Source organism: Protopterus annectens, chromosome 1.part2, assembly GCF_019279795.1.
Source record: "Protopterus annectens isolate FY-2018-M chromosome 1.part2, PAN1.0, whole genome shotgun sequence".
In the NCBI taxonomy this organism is placed as follows: Eukaryota; Metazoa; Chordata; order Ceratodontiformes; family Protopteridae; genus Protopterus; species Protopterus annectens.
This window is the reverse complement of record NC_056727.1, coordinates 698,004,082-698,025,495: the sequence shown is the minus strand read 5'-3', so window position 1 is coordinate 698,025,495 and position 21,414 is coordinate 698,004,082. Positions and strand designations below refer to the sequence as shown.

Below are 21,414 nucleotides of genomic sequence, written 5' to 3'. Positions count from 1 at the left end.
GGTCTTAAACATAATGCAAAAATAAATGTATTATCATCCCCTTCAGCAAGGGTGATGTTCCTGCAAACTGCCACATTAATAGCAGTACCCTAAGCACACAGTTAATGGTGAGAGATCTGGGCACACAGGTCGACAGTAACCTTAACGTCCACCACCATGTCTCTACAGTGGTAAGAAGGGCATTTTATATTGCTCATCTCATAAATAAGGGCATTGCCTCCAGAAAAAGAGGTTATAACCCCCTGTACTCTTACCTCATCAGGCCAATAATAGAGTACAACTCTTGCTTTGGTATGTTTCTTTCCAAACACCTGCAGCAATTGGAGACACCACAGAGGTTCCTTACAAAAAAAATTCAGGGTTTTCAAGATCTGTCTAATGCGGACAGACTGAAATCATTGTCACTTTACTTTGGGTCGTACAGACTGCTCAGAGGCAACTTGTGCCTTGCATGTAGAGCAATCTGTGACCCAGTTTTAATGGAAATGCTGCACATTCCCAAGTCAAATGGCACACAGGTCATTTGCTTAAAGGACCTTAACCTGGTTTGCAACATCAGAACTTGCTGGAGAGACGGATTTGTCTCACAGAGGTTGCCCCCACCTTTGGAACAGGCTTCCTCTTCATATTAAACAAAGCCCCTCATTGGTCCTATTTAAGTGTAATTTGGACGATTGGATGGGTAACTGAAAATTCACCCAGGGGGTTCCACCTGTGTCCCTCTTGGATAAGCAGACACCCTTGTGAACATGGGCCATTAGCCTAGTAAACTCCTGTGATCATATGATAAGGGGAAATAAAGTCTAAAGAGACATCTGAAATGAAGGAATCTTGAGAAAGTTGTTGAGCTGGAAAGGTCCAGAACAGGCCTACAAATGCCCTCCTTTCTGGGGACCAAAAACATTCTGGTATAATCCCCCCTCCCTACCTGGGCAAGAAACACAGCTTGAATGGTGCCTTGGATCAAAAGAGAATGGAAAACCTCTGGGAAAAGAGGAAGTTGTTCCTAAAGAAGTTGAGGAATGCACAAAAAGGGATGAGGGGATTGCCAAACCATGAAATATCCCTGGCTGATAATGGACATAACCCAAGCATCTGTTGTGATCTTTATCAGTTTGGAAGAGACAGGGAAAGATGGTGGGATGAGGGAACCTGGATGAGGGAAAGGGGATGCAGATTGTCAAATGGGACCAGGCTTATCCTGAAAAGTTGGTTCCTGGGAAGTAGGGGTTTGAGCAGGAGTCGCACATCTAGAACCCTTTTTTTTCCTGTGGATGGAGGCCAAGACTGGCTGATTTGGGGGGTGTAATTCCTTTGAAACTTAGGAATAAGAGAGAAAAAAATGTTTCAACTCCTGCAAAGCTTTACCCTTATCCTGGAGATACTTAAAAAGTTCAGCAGCAGTGCTAAAAAGAGTTAATTTTTATCTAATGGCGCATCCAATATATTGGCCTTAATATCATCAGGCAGAGCCTGAAGACAATGCCAAGAGTAATGCCTCATAAGAGAACCAAAGGTAGCAACCCTGGATGAAGCATTAGCTGCAATTATGAGAGTGGTGGACAACTTGAGAGGAAAAACCCAACATGGAAATGGCAGAAGCCTTCCCCTCAGACTCGGGAAGTTCGGAAAAAGGTGGGCCAAAACATACATGGTCATATGAGTTTGGTAGTTGATGGCCTGAAAAGATAAAGTGGCAGCAGTATAAACCTTTTTGTCCAGCCTCTCCATGGACCCCATTATTCTTGTCTGAAGGAAACAGCTTGATAGAGGGCAAGAGCTTGGTGGGTTCATCAGAATAGACCGACACTACAGAAGGATCAGCAGAAGAGCATTTATAATGAAATTTACATTCATCAGGCACCTTGTAAAGTCCGTCATTTTCTGGGGAGCAGGGGGCTGAGAATCAGGGGCCGAGATGGTTTCCAGGAGGGCAGCCAGAACTGGGAGAATGACAGAAGGCATAGTAGACTCAATCTAGAGGAGCTTTTAATACCTTTTATGAATATCAGAGACTTGAGAGCAATCCCACTTAAAGAATTTCATCACACAGGTAACAGTGCCCCCAATGGAGAATTCCTCTAAAGGGGAATCTGGACTGTGAGAATCCTGTTCCTCTGAACCATATTCCAGAGAGGAAAGGATTTGAGAAGAGTAAGTCAGGGACCCCCTTGAATCCTGATCCTCATCTGAGGAGTCCAGTTTCCTGGGTATTTTAAGAGGAGTGAAAGGCCAGAGAAGGGCAGGCGCTGACACCCCTTGAGGAGGTTTTAAAGTCATTAAAGCATTAAACAACCCCTCAGTAAAATCCTGCCATTCACGTTTGGGATAGTTAACTGTAAGTGAAATATGCTTAGTTTTCTGTTTCTATTTCTGCAGAATGTCTGCACAAAACACCCTTGGTGATGCTCAGTAAGCATGGTGGGGATCTCTTCCCTCACCAAGATCTGCAGAATCTCCCTTGGATATAAACAGCTGAGGTTCCCCTTCAGTGTCTAGAGCAGATGCTTGTAAAGCCTCCAAGGTTATGTGAGAATTCAGATTCATGCCAGCCTCTGATGGGGTTACAAAAGGGTAACCCAAAGCAACCACTGGATGAACCTCTGGGCTTTCACTAGCCTCAAGAGAGAGAGATGTCTGGGGGAGGCTTGAAAGAGGGTGCATCACACCTAAGTTTTTTGGCCTTTTTCTTGGCTGACAGCTGGCCCTCAGGATGGCAAGACTCTCCCATTGCACCTTGTACCAACAGCTTAAGACGTTGGTTTTCAAGGTAAATAGATGAGAAGAGGAGGTGACTGTGTAGGGTCTTAGGAACAAAAGCCTGATAGAACACTGTGTATGATTGTGGGAAGCTTCCAAACAGAAGAGACACTAATCATGATGATTTTTATATGGAATCTGCCTCCCACCCCAACATTTTTCCTTTCTGGATGCATGACCCCAACCAGCAGTAAATAAAAAAAGAAAGATAAGGAGAAATCCCAATGGGGCTTTTATCTGAAACACTGCTTGGTAACCAGCACAGCAGAAAGGCATTCAGACAGACGTTCAGTGATGGCAGTGAGACTGGCAGCAAAAAGTTCTGAGTATGTGTGTCTGTATGTCACCTTAATGCCCTACACCTTGCACTGGGAGCATGTGTGTGATGTACAGTGCCATTAAGTACTGAAGGCTTTGGTATACTGGCCGAACGTTGGGCTATCCTTGGCAGGAGATCTCCCTGCAGTTTTGAATACCTAAACGGTGATATGGAAGGACATCCAAAGAGACTAGGTATCTAGTCTAGATTTATAGGAGAGTCTTGTGTCACCTGTATCTATTGCCATAACGGGTGTGAAACCAGCTTTAGCCTGCTTTTGAATCCAGCTAGACTTAGAGGAAGTGGAAGATGGGTAAATCTAAATGTTAGTATTTACAGTTAACATAACAGAAGCTCTTTAAGAGAAGGTTATTCTAAGTATCTTACATAACTGTTATATTCTTTAGTAGTATAGGTGCCAGATCATCTCTGTTTTTGCAGTAAGCGTGCTCATTAAGTAGTTGGGCAAATTGTCATGTTTTGGAATTTGGTGTTTCCCCCTGATAGGCACACAATGTTATGTACCAGCAAAGGGTTGATGTGCTGTTGATCAAGAAAACTCCTGAGAAAGGTAGTCAAATTGAAGTGAAAATGAAATATGGTTCTGATCACTGAAGTGTCTGACATTCAATCATCTGCTGCAAGGTTTTGCAGTAAATGTTGTGGGTCTAGGCGATATAACTAGTTTGAAGGAAAAGTGGCACTCACTTCTCATTGCACTGGTTTGTCAACACTGGAACATGAATCAGAGCATCTTGTTTGAAGATTTTGCCCTAGCCATAAGATCTTCCTGGTGTCAAAGGCAGATAAGCTAACTGACAAGAAGTCGGCACTGCTAATATATCTCTTTGGGAGAAAGACTCCTGAGTCAGCTATATGCTGTCTTCTATTGCCTATCCCATATATTATTGTGTTACTTGGATGGTTGTTACATAAACAGTTGTTTAGTTTCATGATGTTATACTGTATGTTTCCATTAAGAACAACATGTATACATGATGAAATTTTTCTGCTGGTTTTATCCCCCATGCTCAATATGCATGACGTAAGATACACACTGGCTTTTCACTAGTTCAAAATAGTGTACAAAGATAATTGAAGACATAAGCAGAAATACTTAGTGGTATTTAAATTCTGTTTCTTATCACTTGATCTACTATTATGGCTAGTATTTCCCAGAACTATGCTATCCACTTTGCCTGTACTGCTTGGGTATCAATCTGTATTATGTACATCTACTACAGGTACAGTCCGGGGCAGAAGCAGAATTTGGCTTGGCTAAGAGGTTTATTACAGAATTAGGTTCTTCCTTTCATAAATATTCCTAGAAGTGTGCATCAATACAGCAAGGTGGAAACTGCATCTTTTCAAAAGGAAATGTTTCTTACCCGTAGCATTTTTTCTTCCTTTTCTACTACTTTGTCTCATGGAGTTTCAACCATTTTGTTTGTGCAACTTGTCTTTACTTTAAAAAATCCAGCCACCTTTATAAAAAAAAAAAAAAAAAAAAAAAAAAAAAAAAAAAAACTTGGTTGACCATGGGTCTCGTCAGCATAGTACTATCAATAGTCTGGACTGCCACATCTGGAAATAGCTTACTTATATTGCCATAATTTGAAAATGTTGCTAGTGTAAAAGTGAAAATTAGAGTCATGTTCAGTGTATTTCCTTTACCTCGTGGTGCAGCAAGCTTGCAGCTGATTCTATTAATTGGGATGTTGCATGAAGGTTGTTTTGGAGGAAGGGCTTCCTGTCCCTCGTAAAGTATGGAATGAAGCTACTGTGAGAATGCAGTGTTTTATAGGTGTGTTCACACCAGCAATTCTTTTGTTATAATGTAATCAAGTTTGATGACCCAGATTCTCATGGTTCTTCCAGGCTGTCTTCATGTTGTGCAGTTATCTGGCATTTATTACCTTATGTCAGCGTTCTAACCTGTAGAATATTAATGCTCCCATTCTGCTTTGTCTGTTGTATGCTGTGTAGCACATCTGTATCTGCAAAATAAAGTAGACAGCCCCCATGCCAGAAAAAATAATGAAAGTGTACAGTATTTTCTTGCTCTAGCTTATAATGTGAACAATAAGATAGGTTGCTGTTGTACTGATACTGTAGTTGTTGAGAATTTTTTTCTCACTGTTACTGTATATTCTTTTATGAAATACATGATTTTAGTCTTTCATGTGTTATAATTCTGACTGTATGATATATATATATATATATATATATATATATATATATATATGTGTGTGTGTGTGTCTGTGTATAAAATGAGTAGTTGTAACACATTTTTAATGTGTCATAATGTTGACATGCTTGTCCTGTGTAATGGTTTCAGCCAGAAGATATTGTTTGGGAAACAGGAAGAGCTCAAGGTACTTAGTGAATTTCGAGAAAGTCAGTGTGCTTGCCTTCGTTTAGACAAGCAGCAGGTATGTATAAAGGATCAATTATATTGGAAATCAGTTATGCAGTTTAATGAAATTTAGTAGATGGTTACTAATCTCAGCAGTGTATTTATCTGTTAGCAAGTGACCATTTATAAGTTACAGTGATGCATCTATTTGCACTTAAAAGCTGCAGTTGACTTGTGTAGCTACCTTGCATACAGTTCCCACCATTCACAGAGCTTACTGGGAAAGGAGGGAAATAGATATAGAGCGCCAAGCCTTTTTCTTGAAGCACTACATATATTTGTAATAAAATGTGTACAATATCAGGGTAATTTTTGTGTTTAGCTCATTACCAGGCATGAACTTGCTTCTGTCTCAGTATCCCAGTGAAGGCTTTTTGTTATCATTCATAACTCCACAAGTCAGATGACTTCACTGGTGGAGGAGCGCACACACTTGGGAAGGGTGGATTGCTCTATCACATAATTCTTTTTTGCTGATGTAGTGGAACCACAGGTATTCAAGTGCAAATCTTTGCCATTTGTAGTTCATAACTTTTTCTGTCATCTAGCTATATACAAATACTATTATTTAGTGACACAGTGAATTCTACTATCTAGAATGGCACAATAATAGGCTTTTTGTCCAACAGGAACATCCTAGAATTAATTTCTCCTTTGAGACAATCATACTGCATTGTTTTGACAGTTGGCTTTTGGAAAATTATGCAGTATAGGTAAGAATCCTTAAACTAATAGCTACACAAAAAAAAAAAAAAAAAACTAGCAAACCAAAAGGAAAATGAGAACAGTCTAACACACCTTTAATATTACCAGATCTACACTGCTGTCAGTCATACAGTCGTTCAACCTGTATGGAGAACCCACCATCCCCTTTCAGCTCTTATAAACTTACTTATAAATACAAGCATCCTGCTTTGACCAAGGTCTGTGACAAGTGAGTCTGATACCACTTATCTGTCATTGACACTTGGAATTCAGCCACTTTTTCTTTTTTAACCTGAAAAAGATTTCATTTTGGACAGTCTACTTAGATGGTTGTGAAGTCCTTTATTTAGCTAGTCCTGACATATTCATCTGTTTTAATGCCATTTTTGGCTAGTGACAAAATTGCACAAAGCACTCTTACTTTGTGGTTTGCTCAGCTATTACTGTACTGAAAGACTAATAGATATAGATCTGAGTCCCAGGCCACCATCATGTCAGAAGCCTAAAAGTAACTATTTCTCTTTCCCTTAAAGCCCCTGCAGTTTAGCATAACCTCAAAAAAATATTCCACAAATCATCCTCTATCTCTGTAAACATCACTAGGAGACCTCTGGGTACAGCCTTGCTAATTGGCAGGGGACATAAAATAATTGATGGATACATGGTCAGCTGTGTTTTTATAAAATTCCTTGTTGCCCATGATGAAGAGGTGAGCACTTATTTTCTGTTGCCTTCCTGTGTATACAATTATAGTATTTTCTCCCACCAAGCCTGTAGTATTGAATTTGTAAGTGTATAGAGCCTTGTGCTGCATTGAAAGTTATCTGTTGATAACCAAGCCCTCCTGTATTTCCCATTTTCACAATCAGAGCAAATCTAGTATAGTTACTCCCTCTTGATCCTTGGCCAATTTCCTAAACATATTGCCTTAATTCCTGGAATGTGAGGATTTGGCATGAGTGCATGTCGGTCATTCTTGGGATGTCAACCTTTTTACTACCCCTCTGTTATGGACTTGATTCATCCTTTCCTACTGAATGTCCATCTGCTTTCTGGACAGACACCAGAAGTCTCCTGCAGTGCATCTAGTAGAAGGCAGTAAAGCACTGTAACTGTCATTCCTACTGTACACAGCAGGTCTACTGGTTTACTAAACAATAGTAGGAAAGTATGTCTGTGTAAGTAAAGCTTACCATAACAATAGATGTTCAAATGATCACTACTGCTATAGGCTTAGCTATATGGGTTGTATTCTGCTAAGGCTTTAACAGTCGGCTAGCTTCCAAAGCTTCAGGGAAACTTCCGTAAGCCCAAACTGTCAGGCAGTTTGAGCTGAGCTGACTAAAAGGCAAGTTTAGGTGCAAATCCCTTCAGAGCTTTCTTGCCAGCAGAGAGAGGCTTGAAAAGACATTGCTAGGAACTAAAAATAAATACAAACACCCTGCCATAACAGATCAAAAAAAAAAGGGGGGGGGAGTGGAGGGAGGGAATAGTTACTGCAACAGTGATATTTTGAACATCTTTTATAGTAAGGCTTACTTGCACAACTGTACTATGTTTATCATATTGATCACTACTCTAGTAGCCTTAACTGTATGAATAAATTAATTTAGCCAACTGCATTTGGAAGGTGGAAGGAAAAGAGCCCAGGAGCCCCTGGAGAATGGTCCTAGCAAAGCTTGATCTAGACAAAGAGAAAGAATCCAACTTGTAGTGCTTTGTAAAATCTGAACAGAGGCCCAAGTACCAGCTTCTAGAATGCAACCCTTTCCAAAAATCCGTAGATGAAGCCAAGGCCCTGGTAGAGTAGGCCTTGACCCTGCCTGGAATAGTATTGTTATAGTGAGTATAACAAGGTAATAGCATTGTATAACCATTTGGAAATAGTTGGTTTTGGCACAGGTTGTCCCTTCTTTCCTTCACAAGAAATGAACAATTGATCTGAAGATCTGAACGATTTATTTCTGTCAAGATAATACCCGAGTTGTTTGTGGACTTCGAAGATATGGAGTATCCTTTATCCCTCATTTTTAGGTTCAGGAAAGAAAACGGGGAGACGTGTAGTTTGGCTTAAAGTAAACTCGGATACCACTTTAGGTATAAAGTAAGGATTAGTTCTCAAAGAAACCTTGTCCCTAAGGAAAATGAGGTAGGGTTGCCTCACCATAGATTCATAGGTTCATAGATTCATAGGTTCATACTAAGCTAACTGCCCTTGCGAGCCATTTTAAGCCTAGCCAATTATCCCTTGTGAGACTCAAACCCTGCACCTTGTGTTTGTAAAGCAAACACCTTAACCATTAGGCCACCCTCCCAACCCTAAAATTTCTTATCTAGAACATCAACAGCGTTCCCTTTACCTGCAGGTCTTATAGGTTCATAGGTTAGTACTAGGCTAACTGCCTTTGCGAGCCATTGTAAGCCTAGAAAATTATCCCTTATGAGTCTCAAACCCTGCACCTTGTCTTTGTAAGGCAAACACCTTAACCACTAGGCCACCCTCCCAACCAACCATAAGAACTTAAAACTCTGATACCCTTCTTGCAGAGGTCAGAGCAATCAGTAAAACTGGTTTCCATGTTAAGAACTTAGTCAGACAGATTAGCTGGTTCAAATGAAATGAGTGTCAGCATTTTGACATGAGACTGCATTGAAAGTGGATGATCCATGGGTAGACATGCTGAAATGGCCATTAAATGAGGCTTGATAGAGGAATAAGAAAGGCCATAAGTTAGTAACTCTCACAAATATTGTAAAACCAGAGAGCAGCTAGCTGTAAAAGTGTGCTGGTTATTTTGTTGGCACCAGCTAGAAAACCTTTCCCATTTGCTAATATATAATTTTCTAGTAACAGGCTTTCTTGCCTCCATTAATACCTGCTGCACATCCACAGTAAACAGGTGCCTAAAAGGAATTAAGACCATATCATCCAGGCAGTCACCTGAAGTTGATTGATGTATGGGTGCATTAAACACTCCTATTCTTTTGTGTAGATCCAGTCTGTAAGGAAGCTTGTGGTATTGCCCCTGGCCATTTCCAAAAAAAAGGGAGAACCACTGTTGTCTGAGCTAGAATGGAGTCACCACATTGATTTTGATAATATTCCTTCTGAATCTTTACATGTTCCCTGGATGTTGTTTGTCTTTCGGCTTTTCCCGGTTAGGGGTCGCCACAGCGGAACTCTGGTCTGCTAATGATTGGCAGTAGATTTTCACGAATGCAGAGGTGCCAGCTCGACGTTCAACCTTCAACAAAGGCATGCCCATTTACGCATGTCTTTCGAATGCCCACCCAACTGCAGGGAGGACATGCAGACTCCACACAGAAGGCACTCCCCGCACTCCAGCCGAGAATCGAACGGGAGAACCTTTTGCTGTGAGGCAACAATGGTACCAGAAAAACATGCAGGAACAGTTCTGTCAAAGGAAAAGAAAAGTCATCTGTCATCTAGACCTTTGTGCATGGAGTCCTAGAACAGAATCTTGTCAGTTGATTGTTTAGAGAGGAGTCGGAGGTCTGCTTGATGAACTTCTCACAGATGGATCAAATTGTAGAAGACCCCTGATCTAGTTTATATTGATGAGGGCCTGCCCTGGTCCTTCTCAGCTTGTCTGCTGCACAGTTTTGTTCTGACTAAATGTAAGATGCCTATAGAGTGAGATTGTGCTGTGAAGCTATATCCCAAGCTAACATGGCTAATCTCCAAATGGAGTACAGCCTGGTTCCCTCTTGCTTTTTGATGAGTCACATAACTGCGGTATTGTTTGCAACCTTTTGAAGAGGTCGGGAGGGGGGTCCAAAAATGGTTCTGAGAGTTGAGTACCTTGATCAGGGAAGCAGGGCTTTCACAGTACTATCCTGCAGTCAGGTAACTTGTTACATACTCTGGTGATGTGCAAGTGCTAAACAGATTCTTACTACTTTAACTTAGTGCCTGAATACGTAAACTGCTCTGTCTCTGCCCCGCAACTTACCCGACAGCATAGTGCAAGTTATCCTGAGCCTTCAGAAACTCAAGCCTATCCTGGACCCTTCCCATTGCTTAAATTAATGTATGTGCCACTGTAGAATGCAATTTTGAAGTATTGGTGCTTGCCCTTACATCTACTGCACATCACTGAATTGCTGCATTATTTCCCCCACCCCTCCCCACTCTGGTCACTTGTAGCTTTTAGTATTTCACCCCAGACTGCATTGTTAACATCTTTTGTCTCCTTTCCTGTTCTTTATAATATTTTTACTAGCTAGCTGATTTTTTCCCCCACTCTTCAAACTAAAACCAGAAAATTAGATTTTTGTGCCATTTTCCCCTATCTGCCAAAACTTGTATCCAAACAGTCCATACGGGTATATTTACATAGCATTGCCTACAAGATTCAAATACTCACTAATTGTTCCTCATGGATGCATCTGTGGTCCGGGTACCAAATTATTATCTGTTGCTACAGACGCTACCAATCAAGTGGGTTTCTCCACACAAATCCTTCCTCCCATCATGGCTTGCGTGGCATTTAAAATTCCCTGTTAGCTTCCCCAACTTTCTTCACAGTGCTATCCTGTGATTAGGTAACCCATTGTGTGCTCTGGTGATATGCAACTAGTAAAGGGATTCTCACTACTTTAACTTAGTGCCAGTAAGTATGCTTTTTTATTGTAACAGAAAATACATTTTTCATCAAAAAGATAGTTTTGTTGCCTTTATTCTTTACAAAGGTCTGGTTCTGTTAATTATAACACACTCTTTGCATAGTATTACTCTACTTATCACTTGGTGCATATTTGTATGCGTCATTGGGGGCATGTTTTAAGTGGGTCTGTCGTAATGTGTTGGATGCCAGGATAACTAGTTCTACTACAGTAACTGTAATATATCTGTATATGCAGCTCTGCCTTATCCTGCTAAGTGAAGTTACATTCTAGTGTGTCACATGCTAAATCTGCTGGTTAATATGAGACAGTTGTTCATTTGTTTACTGAAAATGCCTGCTTTTTCAACTAGTGCGATTTTCTGCTAAGATCACTACAATTCGTATCGCCGACTTAGAAAAGTTAGCATTATTTAGTCCCTACTAAGACCAATGCATCTTACATTGCAGTGTTTGAACTGTCTGCTTCATATAGCTCCTGTTAAATGACTTGATGTTATCCATGTCACTGTTCCTCACTGTTGGGTCATAGGATTCGACATAGGATCTGAGCCAGCACCTTATCAGACAGCTTCTAGGCTGGAGCTCCTCCCACTCACATAATCCCTTGCTGCCCTCTAACCCCTCCAGATCTCGTTTGCCGCTCTCAGCATCAGATGTTATTGCCTTGGCTCGAGTCTCCTTGGGGAGAAGTGCTAAAAAATTTTCCTTACTTCTTAGCTAATTTCTATAATTTCTGTAATTTAGTAGTTTCTGTAGCTTGTTGTCTATCTAGCTTTAGTCTGTTGTCTTCCTCCACTCCAGTTTCTGTTATTGCAGTGGTGGTAGTCTTTTGGCACCTTTTTCGTTCTGGTGCTTGGTTTGTTTTGCTGCTTTTTTAGAGTAGTAAGTAGTTTCTTAGATAATGTGTCTTGTGTTGTTGGTGGTCTTTAAAGGTTTTTTGACTTCAGCTTCACTCCTGGTTAATGATTTTGGTATTTCCTATGGTTTTTGGTGCTTGGCTTATTTTGTGGCCATGTCGGACAAACCAGTAAGATTTTAAAGGTGCCTCCTCTGGTTCGAAGATGCCCATGTCCGACACGCACAAGAAGTGCCTCTGTTGTCTGGGCGCCGACCACCTGGAGGTTGAATGTGACATTTGTGCCGCATTCAACCCCAGGGCTTTGGTTGAGCACCAGAACAAGTTATTGTTAAAGGGAATGGTCCAAGGGGGTTCATTGGCCCAGTCTCTGGTCAAACCTGGACCCTCTGACCACAAGAGGAAGGCCACCTATCCTTCAGGAGCATCTTCCTCTGAGAAGGCCAGGCTGTTGGATCCCAGTTCCTTGGGTTTGACTCCAGCCTTGGCTCCATTAGATCCGACAACCTTGGATTCCAGGTCCCCCGACTCCACCCCCAGATTCCAGGTCCCCCGACTCCACCCCCAGATCCAAGGTTTCTGCTCTGAGGCTTTTGGATCTGAGGTTGTGGGAGTCAACTCCCGGACTGAGGCTTTCAGATCCGACCAGATCCAGACATACCACGGATTTGACTCCCTTGGATCCAAGTCATGTGGGGTCCAAATGCTCGGATCCTCAATTGTCCTCAGATCTGAGGTGGACGGATCTGTGTTTGATCCCACCATTGTTATAGAGAACTTCCTTTTGGGGTTCTGGCTTTGGGCAGTCCCCTTCTGCTACCAGGTTGCAGAAGCCTACTTGGGGTCCAGGCATCCATCCCCAGCTAGGTCCTCTGCCTCTTCTAAGTCCTGCAGGAGCTTGCTGCCCTCCAATATGGACAGGATGATGAGGTCCTTCCTCAAGGCTCAGATCGAGTTGGGGCTTCTTTCATCCCTTGCCCATCTGGCCAGGGGCTCTTCTCCTACCCCTTTGCTTTCTTCGACTCATCTGATTCAAGTGGTTTTGCACTTCCAGGCCCATGGACTCATCAACGAGGAAACAGTAATGTCTAGAGCCTATTTTATTTGTACACCGCCTGAGTACCTGACTTCCTCTGCTTGTCCTTCCCCAGGGTAGACGGAGTCCTGGACCCAACCTGTTACCCCTGGAGTCCTTGAGTAAGGGCTCTGGTCTTGGGTTTTTAGGTTGGTCCCTTCCCCTTGGTGCTTTGGCCCTTGACAGCTCAGGGCTGGTACTGTCTAGAGACCGGAAGGTGCTGACATGCTCTGTTTCCCCTTTTCGGGTGGGCCTGCCTGCTGGTAGTGTGGATGGGATATCATCCAGTCCTTCAGCCTTCCAGGTAGTAGAGAGGATGTTTTCCTCCTCCAGAGTTACCTCCCCTGCTTTCCAGAGACCTCCCCAGCCCCGAGAGTGGACTCTTCTTATCCTGTTCTTGATCAGCCCTCTCGATCTAGCCTTCAGGTGGGAGTTACCCCACCTTAAGGTTCCCTTCTCTTCTGAGTCCTCCCCTGAGCCCCTCCCAGAGGAGGTGCCTCAGAAGAGATTGTGCAAGAGGAGGCACCTAGACTCCCCTATGGAGTCTGTCACCGAGGAATACAGGCCTCAATGAAGACAGACAGGTTCCCCAGATATCCGCCCGAGGATGCCTCCTTTGGGGGATGTCTTAGAAATCCTCAAGTTAAAGGGCAGATGGTCTTCCCCTATCCCTGTCCTCCAAAGAGTCGGTGTTCCTGAAGGCTTTCAGGATGGGACTATCTACCTCCTGGGTTTCCTGTCCTGCTGACAAACTCATAGACCTCATTGCCAGCAGGGCATGGAAAGAGCCAGATACTGTGTTCCCAAACACGCCAAGTTTCTGAGTCCTCCCACTGACAGATATTTTTGGTCAAAAGGCATGCCAGTCGATGCAATTGAAAGTTGGCGGAGCAAAGGTCTGATGTTCTTCGTGTTTCACTGTTGCAGTCATTACATTTGGGTAATCCTGCTGGCAGGTTGCCCTCAGTCAGCCTGAATTCCAAAGTCCTGGGTCCTGCGTTGGCTGCTGTCGCCCCTTCCCTGACATCAGGTCATCAGGGGTCTAAAAGATGCGGCCAACGCCATTTTCTTTAGTCTTTCTTGCGCGGTGCCCGAAGCAGAAGCAGTTCGCAAATGCCGGTCGGCCGACTCCTGAGATTTTCGTGTTCGAGTTTCAGATCCAAAGTCTTCAATAAAGCTAAGTGCCCCGTTGGGGAAACTTTTTTCTGCTGCAGTCCGATGTCAGAAAAAGTTAATAACTGTATTTCTTGTGGAAAGCAAATACCTCATAAGGACTTTCATTCTTACTGTATTCCTTGCCTAGGCCCTGATCATAACGTTGCTGGTTGTCGGTTTTGTGCTAGATTTAACCAACACACTATTAAGCGTCGGTATGATTTTGCTTTAAACTATTTTGGGCGCCCGTTTAATTATCCAGAAATGTCGTCGGATAGCCATCCGACTACCGGAGTTCACAAAAAACACAAAGAAAAGGAGAGAGATAGACAACCGAGGCCCAAAACCGACGATGAAGCTTCTCCTAAGCCAGTCGCCGGTTCTCAGTGAGGCACTTTCGCAGCCCCTGACACCCGCTAATTTAGAGTCGCAGCCCGTTACCAACTCCCACATGGAGTCGGCCATGCCGCTGGAAACTCAAGGTACTGGAGACTCGGATACTATTCCTCCAGATGGGTCTGGAGCCGCTGAGCAGGCACCGGCTTTTGAGGGTGTATTCAGACCTAAACATCTTTACATTAAGCCAACCTCAGCTTCAAAGGCAAAGACTAAAGCACTTTCTAAAGCAAAGAAACAAACTCAAGAGCCACGTGGACAGGCCTCTATGCCCAAAAAACAGATGCTCAAAATGGCTGAAGATTTAATTACCTTGATCAGGGGTTCCCATCCCCCTCCTGATAAGAGGCCTAGGCAAGAGACTGACTATGAATCTTTAGATCAGGTCTCTATTTCTTCTGATTTCTCTTCTGATCATGAATATTCTTCCCCCCTATGAGGATTCTGATGCTGAATAATCTATACCTTCAGCTTCTCCTCCAGAGAACTATTCTTTTGGGGAAACCTTGCATACCATGAGGGAGCATTTCCACTGGGAGAGCCAAGATTTTCCAGAATCTAAAAAGAGGCTCAGGGATTTCCTTTTACTACCTCAACACAGGTCACTAGCCATTCCACCTGTGTTAGATATTGTAGATGATATGTTTTCGGAGTCTAGTCTTACCCCTGACTCCTTACCTCCAGCTCCTGTTAAGCCTGACAGATATTAGAGGGTTCCTGACACTCATAAATTCCTTTTTAAAAACCCTGCTGCAGACCCAGAAACTATTTCACAGGGTCCCAAAGGAGTTAAGGCTTCCGCTGCAAAAAACCCTACCCCCCTCTGACAGAGATTTTAGGGCACTGGATAGATGGGGAAAAAAAGGTTTACACATCTGCTACCTTGGCTGTAAGGGCCTTAAACTGTCAGTTTCATATGTTCAGATATCAGCAACATGTCATGGCATTGCTTAAACAGAAAATGTTGTTAAACTGTGAATGTGCGGAAAACAAGGAAATGCAGGATTTATTGCATGCAGCTGAACAAGTTGGAAAGCATACTTTGCAATGTGAACCACACAAAAAGAAACAGACGGCCTGGAAGCTCCCAAAAGGAATCCTAGAAATGAACCAAAATACAATGCAGCAAGTCTGTCAGCCAGATAATAATCCAAATAGTCGAAGTCAAATAAAAGTCTCTGTAAAAAGCCACCAATTTATTTAAGCCTTAAAAATATAGCTTTTCGTCAGTCCCAAGACCAACTTCTTCAGAAATAGTTAAATGTATCTACACCAAGTTACAAAATAGCCACCTTGACCTTTAAACTCTTACATCCATGACATCACTTCCCTTAATTCACCTTTAAAGGGATACAACATCACTACATATAATGAACATTATCCTGTCTCTTTCCTTACTTTAATGATATCACACTAAAATATAAATAAACATTGCAATAAACCATGATTACATTGATAAAAAACATTTTCTAAAAAATGGGGAGTCACTACTGAAATAACATTGATAAAAAATCAATCATACTTTAACCTTCAATTGACTACAATTTCTAAAATAAATATAGTGGCATAAAATGCATGGATATACACAAAATTTCACATAAGCGACATTTTAGACTATAATAAGGGGTGTCGGACAGTCAATGAGACTACCTCTCCAGGCTCTTTAACTTTAATATACATGCTATTGACAGCATGCCATTTAGACCCGGAGGTACAAATGCTCCGAGTCTCAGCTGCCAAAGCAATTCCTTCCTTTCTAACAAAAGTGAATCCATCCCCCTTCCATGCTTAAGGTTAATATGGTCAATTGCCATGAAACTAAAACCATGCTCAGGGTGCTCATGAATATGTTTAGCCAGGGCATTTTCTTCCTTATTCTTCTTTATAGCATAAGAATGTTCGTATATACGTTGGCATAATTTCCTGTCCGTTTTCCCCACATAAAAACTCGGACAGGAATTATTTGACTTCGACTATTTGGATTGTTATCTGGCTGACAGACTTGCTGCATTGTATTTTGGTTCGTTTCTAGGATTCCTTTTGGGAGCTTCCAGGCCATCTGTTTCTTTCTGTGTGGTTCAGAAGTTTGTTTGAGTTTCCATACTTTGCAATGTGGTTTTGATTCTTTGGAGGCCTACTGCAGGGCCGCAGTTACGGGTTCTGTAATTAGGAGGCATGCTTGGTTAAAGGAACAAAATCTGCCTGATCATGTCAAAGTCATATTATTAGATGCACCTTTACAGCATGATAATTTGTTTGGTGTTAAGGCAGAGGAGGTGTTAAAGAAAATGGAGGACAAAGCTAAATCTTTGCAAACTGTCAAAGATTTTTTACAAGTGCAGCCACCTAGGTTTAGTAGACACTGGCCTACAAAGAATTGGTCCTTTCCTGTGTCAGACAGACCTCAAAGGGGCAGATCCAGACGCCCTAGAGGCAGATCCCAGGCGTAAGGTTTCCTACAGGTCAAAGCAATGGGGTGCTTCTACCTCCAAAGTTGGAGAAGACAAACCACAACCATACAGGAAACAGTCCCAATGACTCCCCCTGCCTGCACCAAGCACTTGTCTCCTGGCAGCACCCTTAGGGGGAAAATTAGCACTTTCTTCTCAAAATTGGCACATTGTAACCCAGGACAAGTGGGTTCTAAACATCGTGTCACAAGGGTACAAGTTCCATTTCCATACCCTGCCAAAGGCAAACGGCTGGCCAGATCTGCCAAAATATCAATGGGCAGAGGCACAAAAACAAGTCTCATCCCTCATGGACATGGGGGCCATTCAACAAGTACCAGAGCAAGAGCAGGGACAAGGATTTTACTCAAGACTGTTCCTGGTACCCAGAAAGGACAAGACCTGGAGACCAATACTGGACCTATCTATTCTGAACACATTCCTGGATATACCAAAATTCAAGATGATGACTTTGCAACAGCTTCTGCCTATGCTGGGCAAGAACGCTTGGCTGGTGACTCTAAACCTAAAAGAGGCATACCTGCATGTCCCAATCAGACAATTATGCAGAAGATACCTCAGATTCAAGGCTGGCTCAATGCATTACCAATTCTCTGCACTGCCCTTTGGCTTATCTACCGGGCCCAGGGTCTTTACAAAGTGCCTGGCACCAGTGATGGCATTCTGCAGACAAAGAGGAATACAAATATATCCTTACTTGGACGACTGTCTAATTCAAGCAGAGAACAAGGACATTCTTCTACAGTATCTGGCATTTGTGAAAAGTCTTCTAACATGCCTAGGGTACACAGTCAACGAAAAGAAATCAAAACTGGTACCCTCCCAAGAGATAATATTCCTGGGTGCAAGCTTAAATACAACTGCCCAGATGGCTTATCTCACGCCAGACAAACAAAGGCAACTGACTACCTATTTCAAAATGTTGGCAACAAAGGCCCAGTTATCTGCAAGAAAAATTCTGCAGGCTTTGGGCTTCATGGCATCCTACATCTTACTAATTCCATATGCAAGACTGCATATGAGGAAACTTCAGTGGTACCTAGAAAGTGTTTGGACTCAACATTGCCACAGCCTGGAAACAATGATTACTCTCATTCCCTGCCTGCAGCAGGAGTTTCGATGGTGAGCAAAGGCTTGTCACCAAAACAAGGGACAGCCATTCACATTACCGCCAGCCAGGCATACATTAACAACGGATGCATCAGATTATGCCTGGGGGGCCCACATGGCAGGAAAATGCATGTAGGGCACATGGTCCTCAACCCAAATGCATCTACATATCAATCAAAATGAGATGCTAGTTGTTCAGAATGTCCTGACAGCCTTCAAGGACCTACTTCATCTGGGACAACTACTGATACAGACAGACAACACCACGGTAATGTGGTATATAAACAAGCAGGGGGGCACACATTCTTACCCCCTTTGCAGACTAGCCATGACTTTGTGGGACACAGCATTAACTTACCAAGTACATCTACAGGCACAATTCCTGCCAGGAAGAAAAACTACTCTGGCAGACGAACTAAGCAGAAACCTCATGGATCCCCACGAGTGGCAGCTGGATCCACAAGTCTTCAGCATGATAACAAGGAAATGGGGATGCCCGGGCATAGATCTATTTGCCTCCCCTCACAACTACCAACTAAAAAGATTCTGCACAAGGACTTATCACAGACAAGCATGGAAAGTGGATGCCCTATCTTTCAGCTGGAAAAACCTATCAGTATATGTCTTTCCACCACTGCCTCTCCTTCCTAAGGTACTCCTAAAGGTCAGGCAGGAGAAGCCAAAAATGATACTGATTTCCCCAGACTGGCACCCAATCCTAAAGAACTTGTCTCAGTGCCCATCTTGGACCTTACCCCAAATACCTCATCTACTGTCCCAGCAAAACAAACAGATCCTGCACAGCCAACTCAGGACTTTAAGCCTGGCAGCATGGCGGATAATGTAGTTATACAAAACACACCTCTCAGTAAAGCTGTGATGGATGTCATTTTGGAGGCCAGAAGGCCTAGTACTAGAAAATCTTATGCTGGAAAATGGAAGAGATTCTGTGCTTGGAACCAGGCACAAAGAACTGATACAGCTATGCCAAATATTCCTCAAATTTTGCAAACTGAGATGCTGGACAAAGGCCTATCTTTTTCATCTATTAAAATTCATGCCTCTGCCATTTCACCTCATTACAATACAGAGCCACCAATCTTTTCTCATCCCTTATTAAAACAGTACCTCAGAGGAGCCAAAAATTTAAGGCCTCCAAGGAGTTCACCAATGCGTGCATGGGACCTGAACTATGTCTTGGAAAAGCTCGCCCTTCCTCCTTTTGAGCCAGCTGCTACTGCTGATATAAAGTTTGGAAAACAGCTCTGCTCCTGGCAATAACTTCTGCAAGACGAGTTTCAGAGCTACAGGCACTCATGGCTGTAGAACCTTTTATCATTTTTTTATCCAGACAGGGTCTCTCTGAGGACAAACCCAACATTTATGCCTAATGTGGTTTCCAGTGTGGCTCTTAGCCAAACTATTCATCTGCCAACCTTTTATCCAAATCCACAGAACAAGGGGGGGAGAATTCTGCATTCTTTGGACATACACAGACAGCTTTGATTCTTCTTGGACAGAACCAAAGTTTTCAGAAAGGCAGAGCAATTACTAGTGGCATATGCTGCAGGATCACAAGGAAAGGCTATCTCAAAGCAGACTATTTCAAAGTGGATAGGCCACTGCATTCGTTTCTGCTACTTACACCATGGCAAGCCAGTACCTAAGGGCATTATGCCACATTCAGCCAGAGCTGCAGCCACTTCAGCAGCCTTTCTCAGGGGAGTACCAACCAAGGACATTCTAGAGACTGCTACTTGGAGTTCAGTGCACACTTTTACAAAGCACTATCATCTGCCACTCTACTCTAAATCCAGGGCAGGCTTTGCCACTGCAGGTCTGCAGGGCCTCATAGCCGCTCCTAATGCTGTTTAGCTCCAGCCTCCTATCCATAGCTTTGGGACTCTACCCAAATGTAATGACTGCAACATTGAAACATGAAGAACATAGTACAGTTGTATACACTTACCATAAATGTAGATGTTCGAGTGTACTCACTGTTGCAGTCCAGGTTACCCACCTGCCATCCCCCTTTCTTCTGATGGAACCTATCTGTCCTTCTCTGATTCATACAACCTAAGTGGTGTATTTGCTTGTAGATGAAGGTAAAGTTTATTTTGGTGCATGTATTTACACACACACACACACACACACACACACACACACGTATATATAAATTTTGGCTACCCTTTTAGGGGGCACCTGACATCTGGGGCAAGAAATACTAAAGAAAATGGCGCCGGCCGCATCTTTTATACCCCTGACGACCTGACGTCAGGGAAGGGGCGACAGCAGCCGACGCAGAACCCAGGACTTTGGAATTCAGGCCAACTGAGGGCAACCTGCCAGCAGGATTACCCAAATGTAATGACTGCAACAGTGAATACACTTGAACATCTACATTTATGGTATGTGTACACAACTGTACTTTTATCCCTAACGGAGAGTCCCATGTGATTGACAGACATGGAAAGTGGGTCTTTGCCTCAGCTGCCTTCGGTCTGTGGGTGCTTAACTACTTGGCACATTTCACCAGACTCCAGTGGGATTTGGCCAAGAAGTTCACCACTTTCCTTTCTGAGTTGTTGCCTACCTGTCCCCTAAGCTGTCTACTCTCGCTTCCCTGTCAAATTAGTCAATGAGGCTGATTTCCAGCACTGTGGAAGATGCCTCTCACACAGCCAGTACAGGCATCGCAATTCGATGCCACACCTGAATGTGCCTTTGTGGGTTTGTGGAGTCCTTTAAGACACCCTTCACCAATACCCCCTTTGGATTTACCCTCTTTTGGTCCTTCAGTCAAGGAAACACTCAAATGCAGTAAGCAGGAAGGCAAGACCTTGTCAGCTGTGGGAATCAAGTTTTCTACTCCTCAGTGGTCCCTTTCTAAGGCTCAATGAGGGACTAGGAAAATTTGGTTTTGGAATTCGCAGTCTTCCTTTCAGGAAGCTCAGGACGAACACTCTTCTAAAGGTCAGGAGACAGGGTTCAATGGCAGATGCTGCCTCAGGGCAGAGGAGGTCTGCAAAGTCAGGGATCCAGGAAGCCCTCATAGTGCTCCTGATGCATTGCCTGACTGTCGTGCACTGGGAGTAGTTGGTGGTCATTTATCACTAGACCATTTGCCCTGGGCAAATATTACAAGAGATTGCTGGGTGCTAAACATTTCCAGGGGCTGTTTCATTCCCTTTTCCCAGCCACCCCCTCCAATTAGGAAGTGTCTCTCTGATGCGCCACCACATCAGAGGGAGGTAGTTCAGCAGGAAGTGCTCAGACTCCTTCAGAAGAGAGCCATCCAAGAAGTCCCCCCAGGACAATGAGAATCTGGAACTTACTCTCTCTTCTTTTTGGTGCCAGAGAAGGCGGGGGACCTACGTCCAATTCTGGACCTAAGCATGTTAAATCTCTCAGTCAAGAAGTCCCAGTTCCTGATGGTCACTATCCAGTCCATCATGGCTGTTCTGCACAGACAATTGGATGTCCTCTGTGATTTCCAGGATGC

General features: G+C 43.2%; 1 protein-coding gene across 1 annotated transcript in view; it reads left to right on the top strand.

Annotated features, from left to right (window-relative positions):
- Positions 1 to 21,414, top strand: part of LOC122790858 — a 1,163,840-nt gene that overhangs the window by 990,767 nt on the left and 151,659 nt on the right. The window contains exon 16 of the mRNA XM_044058512.1: positions 5,418 to 5,511. Coding sequence (XP_043914447.1) covers positions 5,418 to 5,511 — 94 coding nt within the window. The remainder of the gene's footprint in view (positions 1 to 5,417; positions 5,512 to 21,414) is intronic.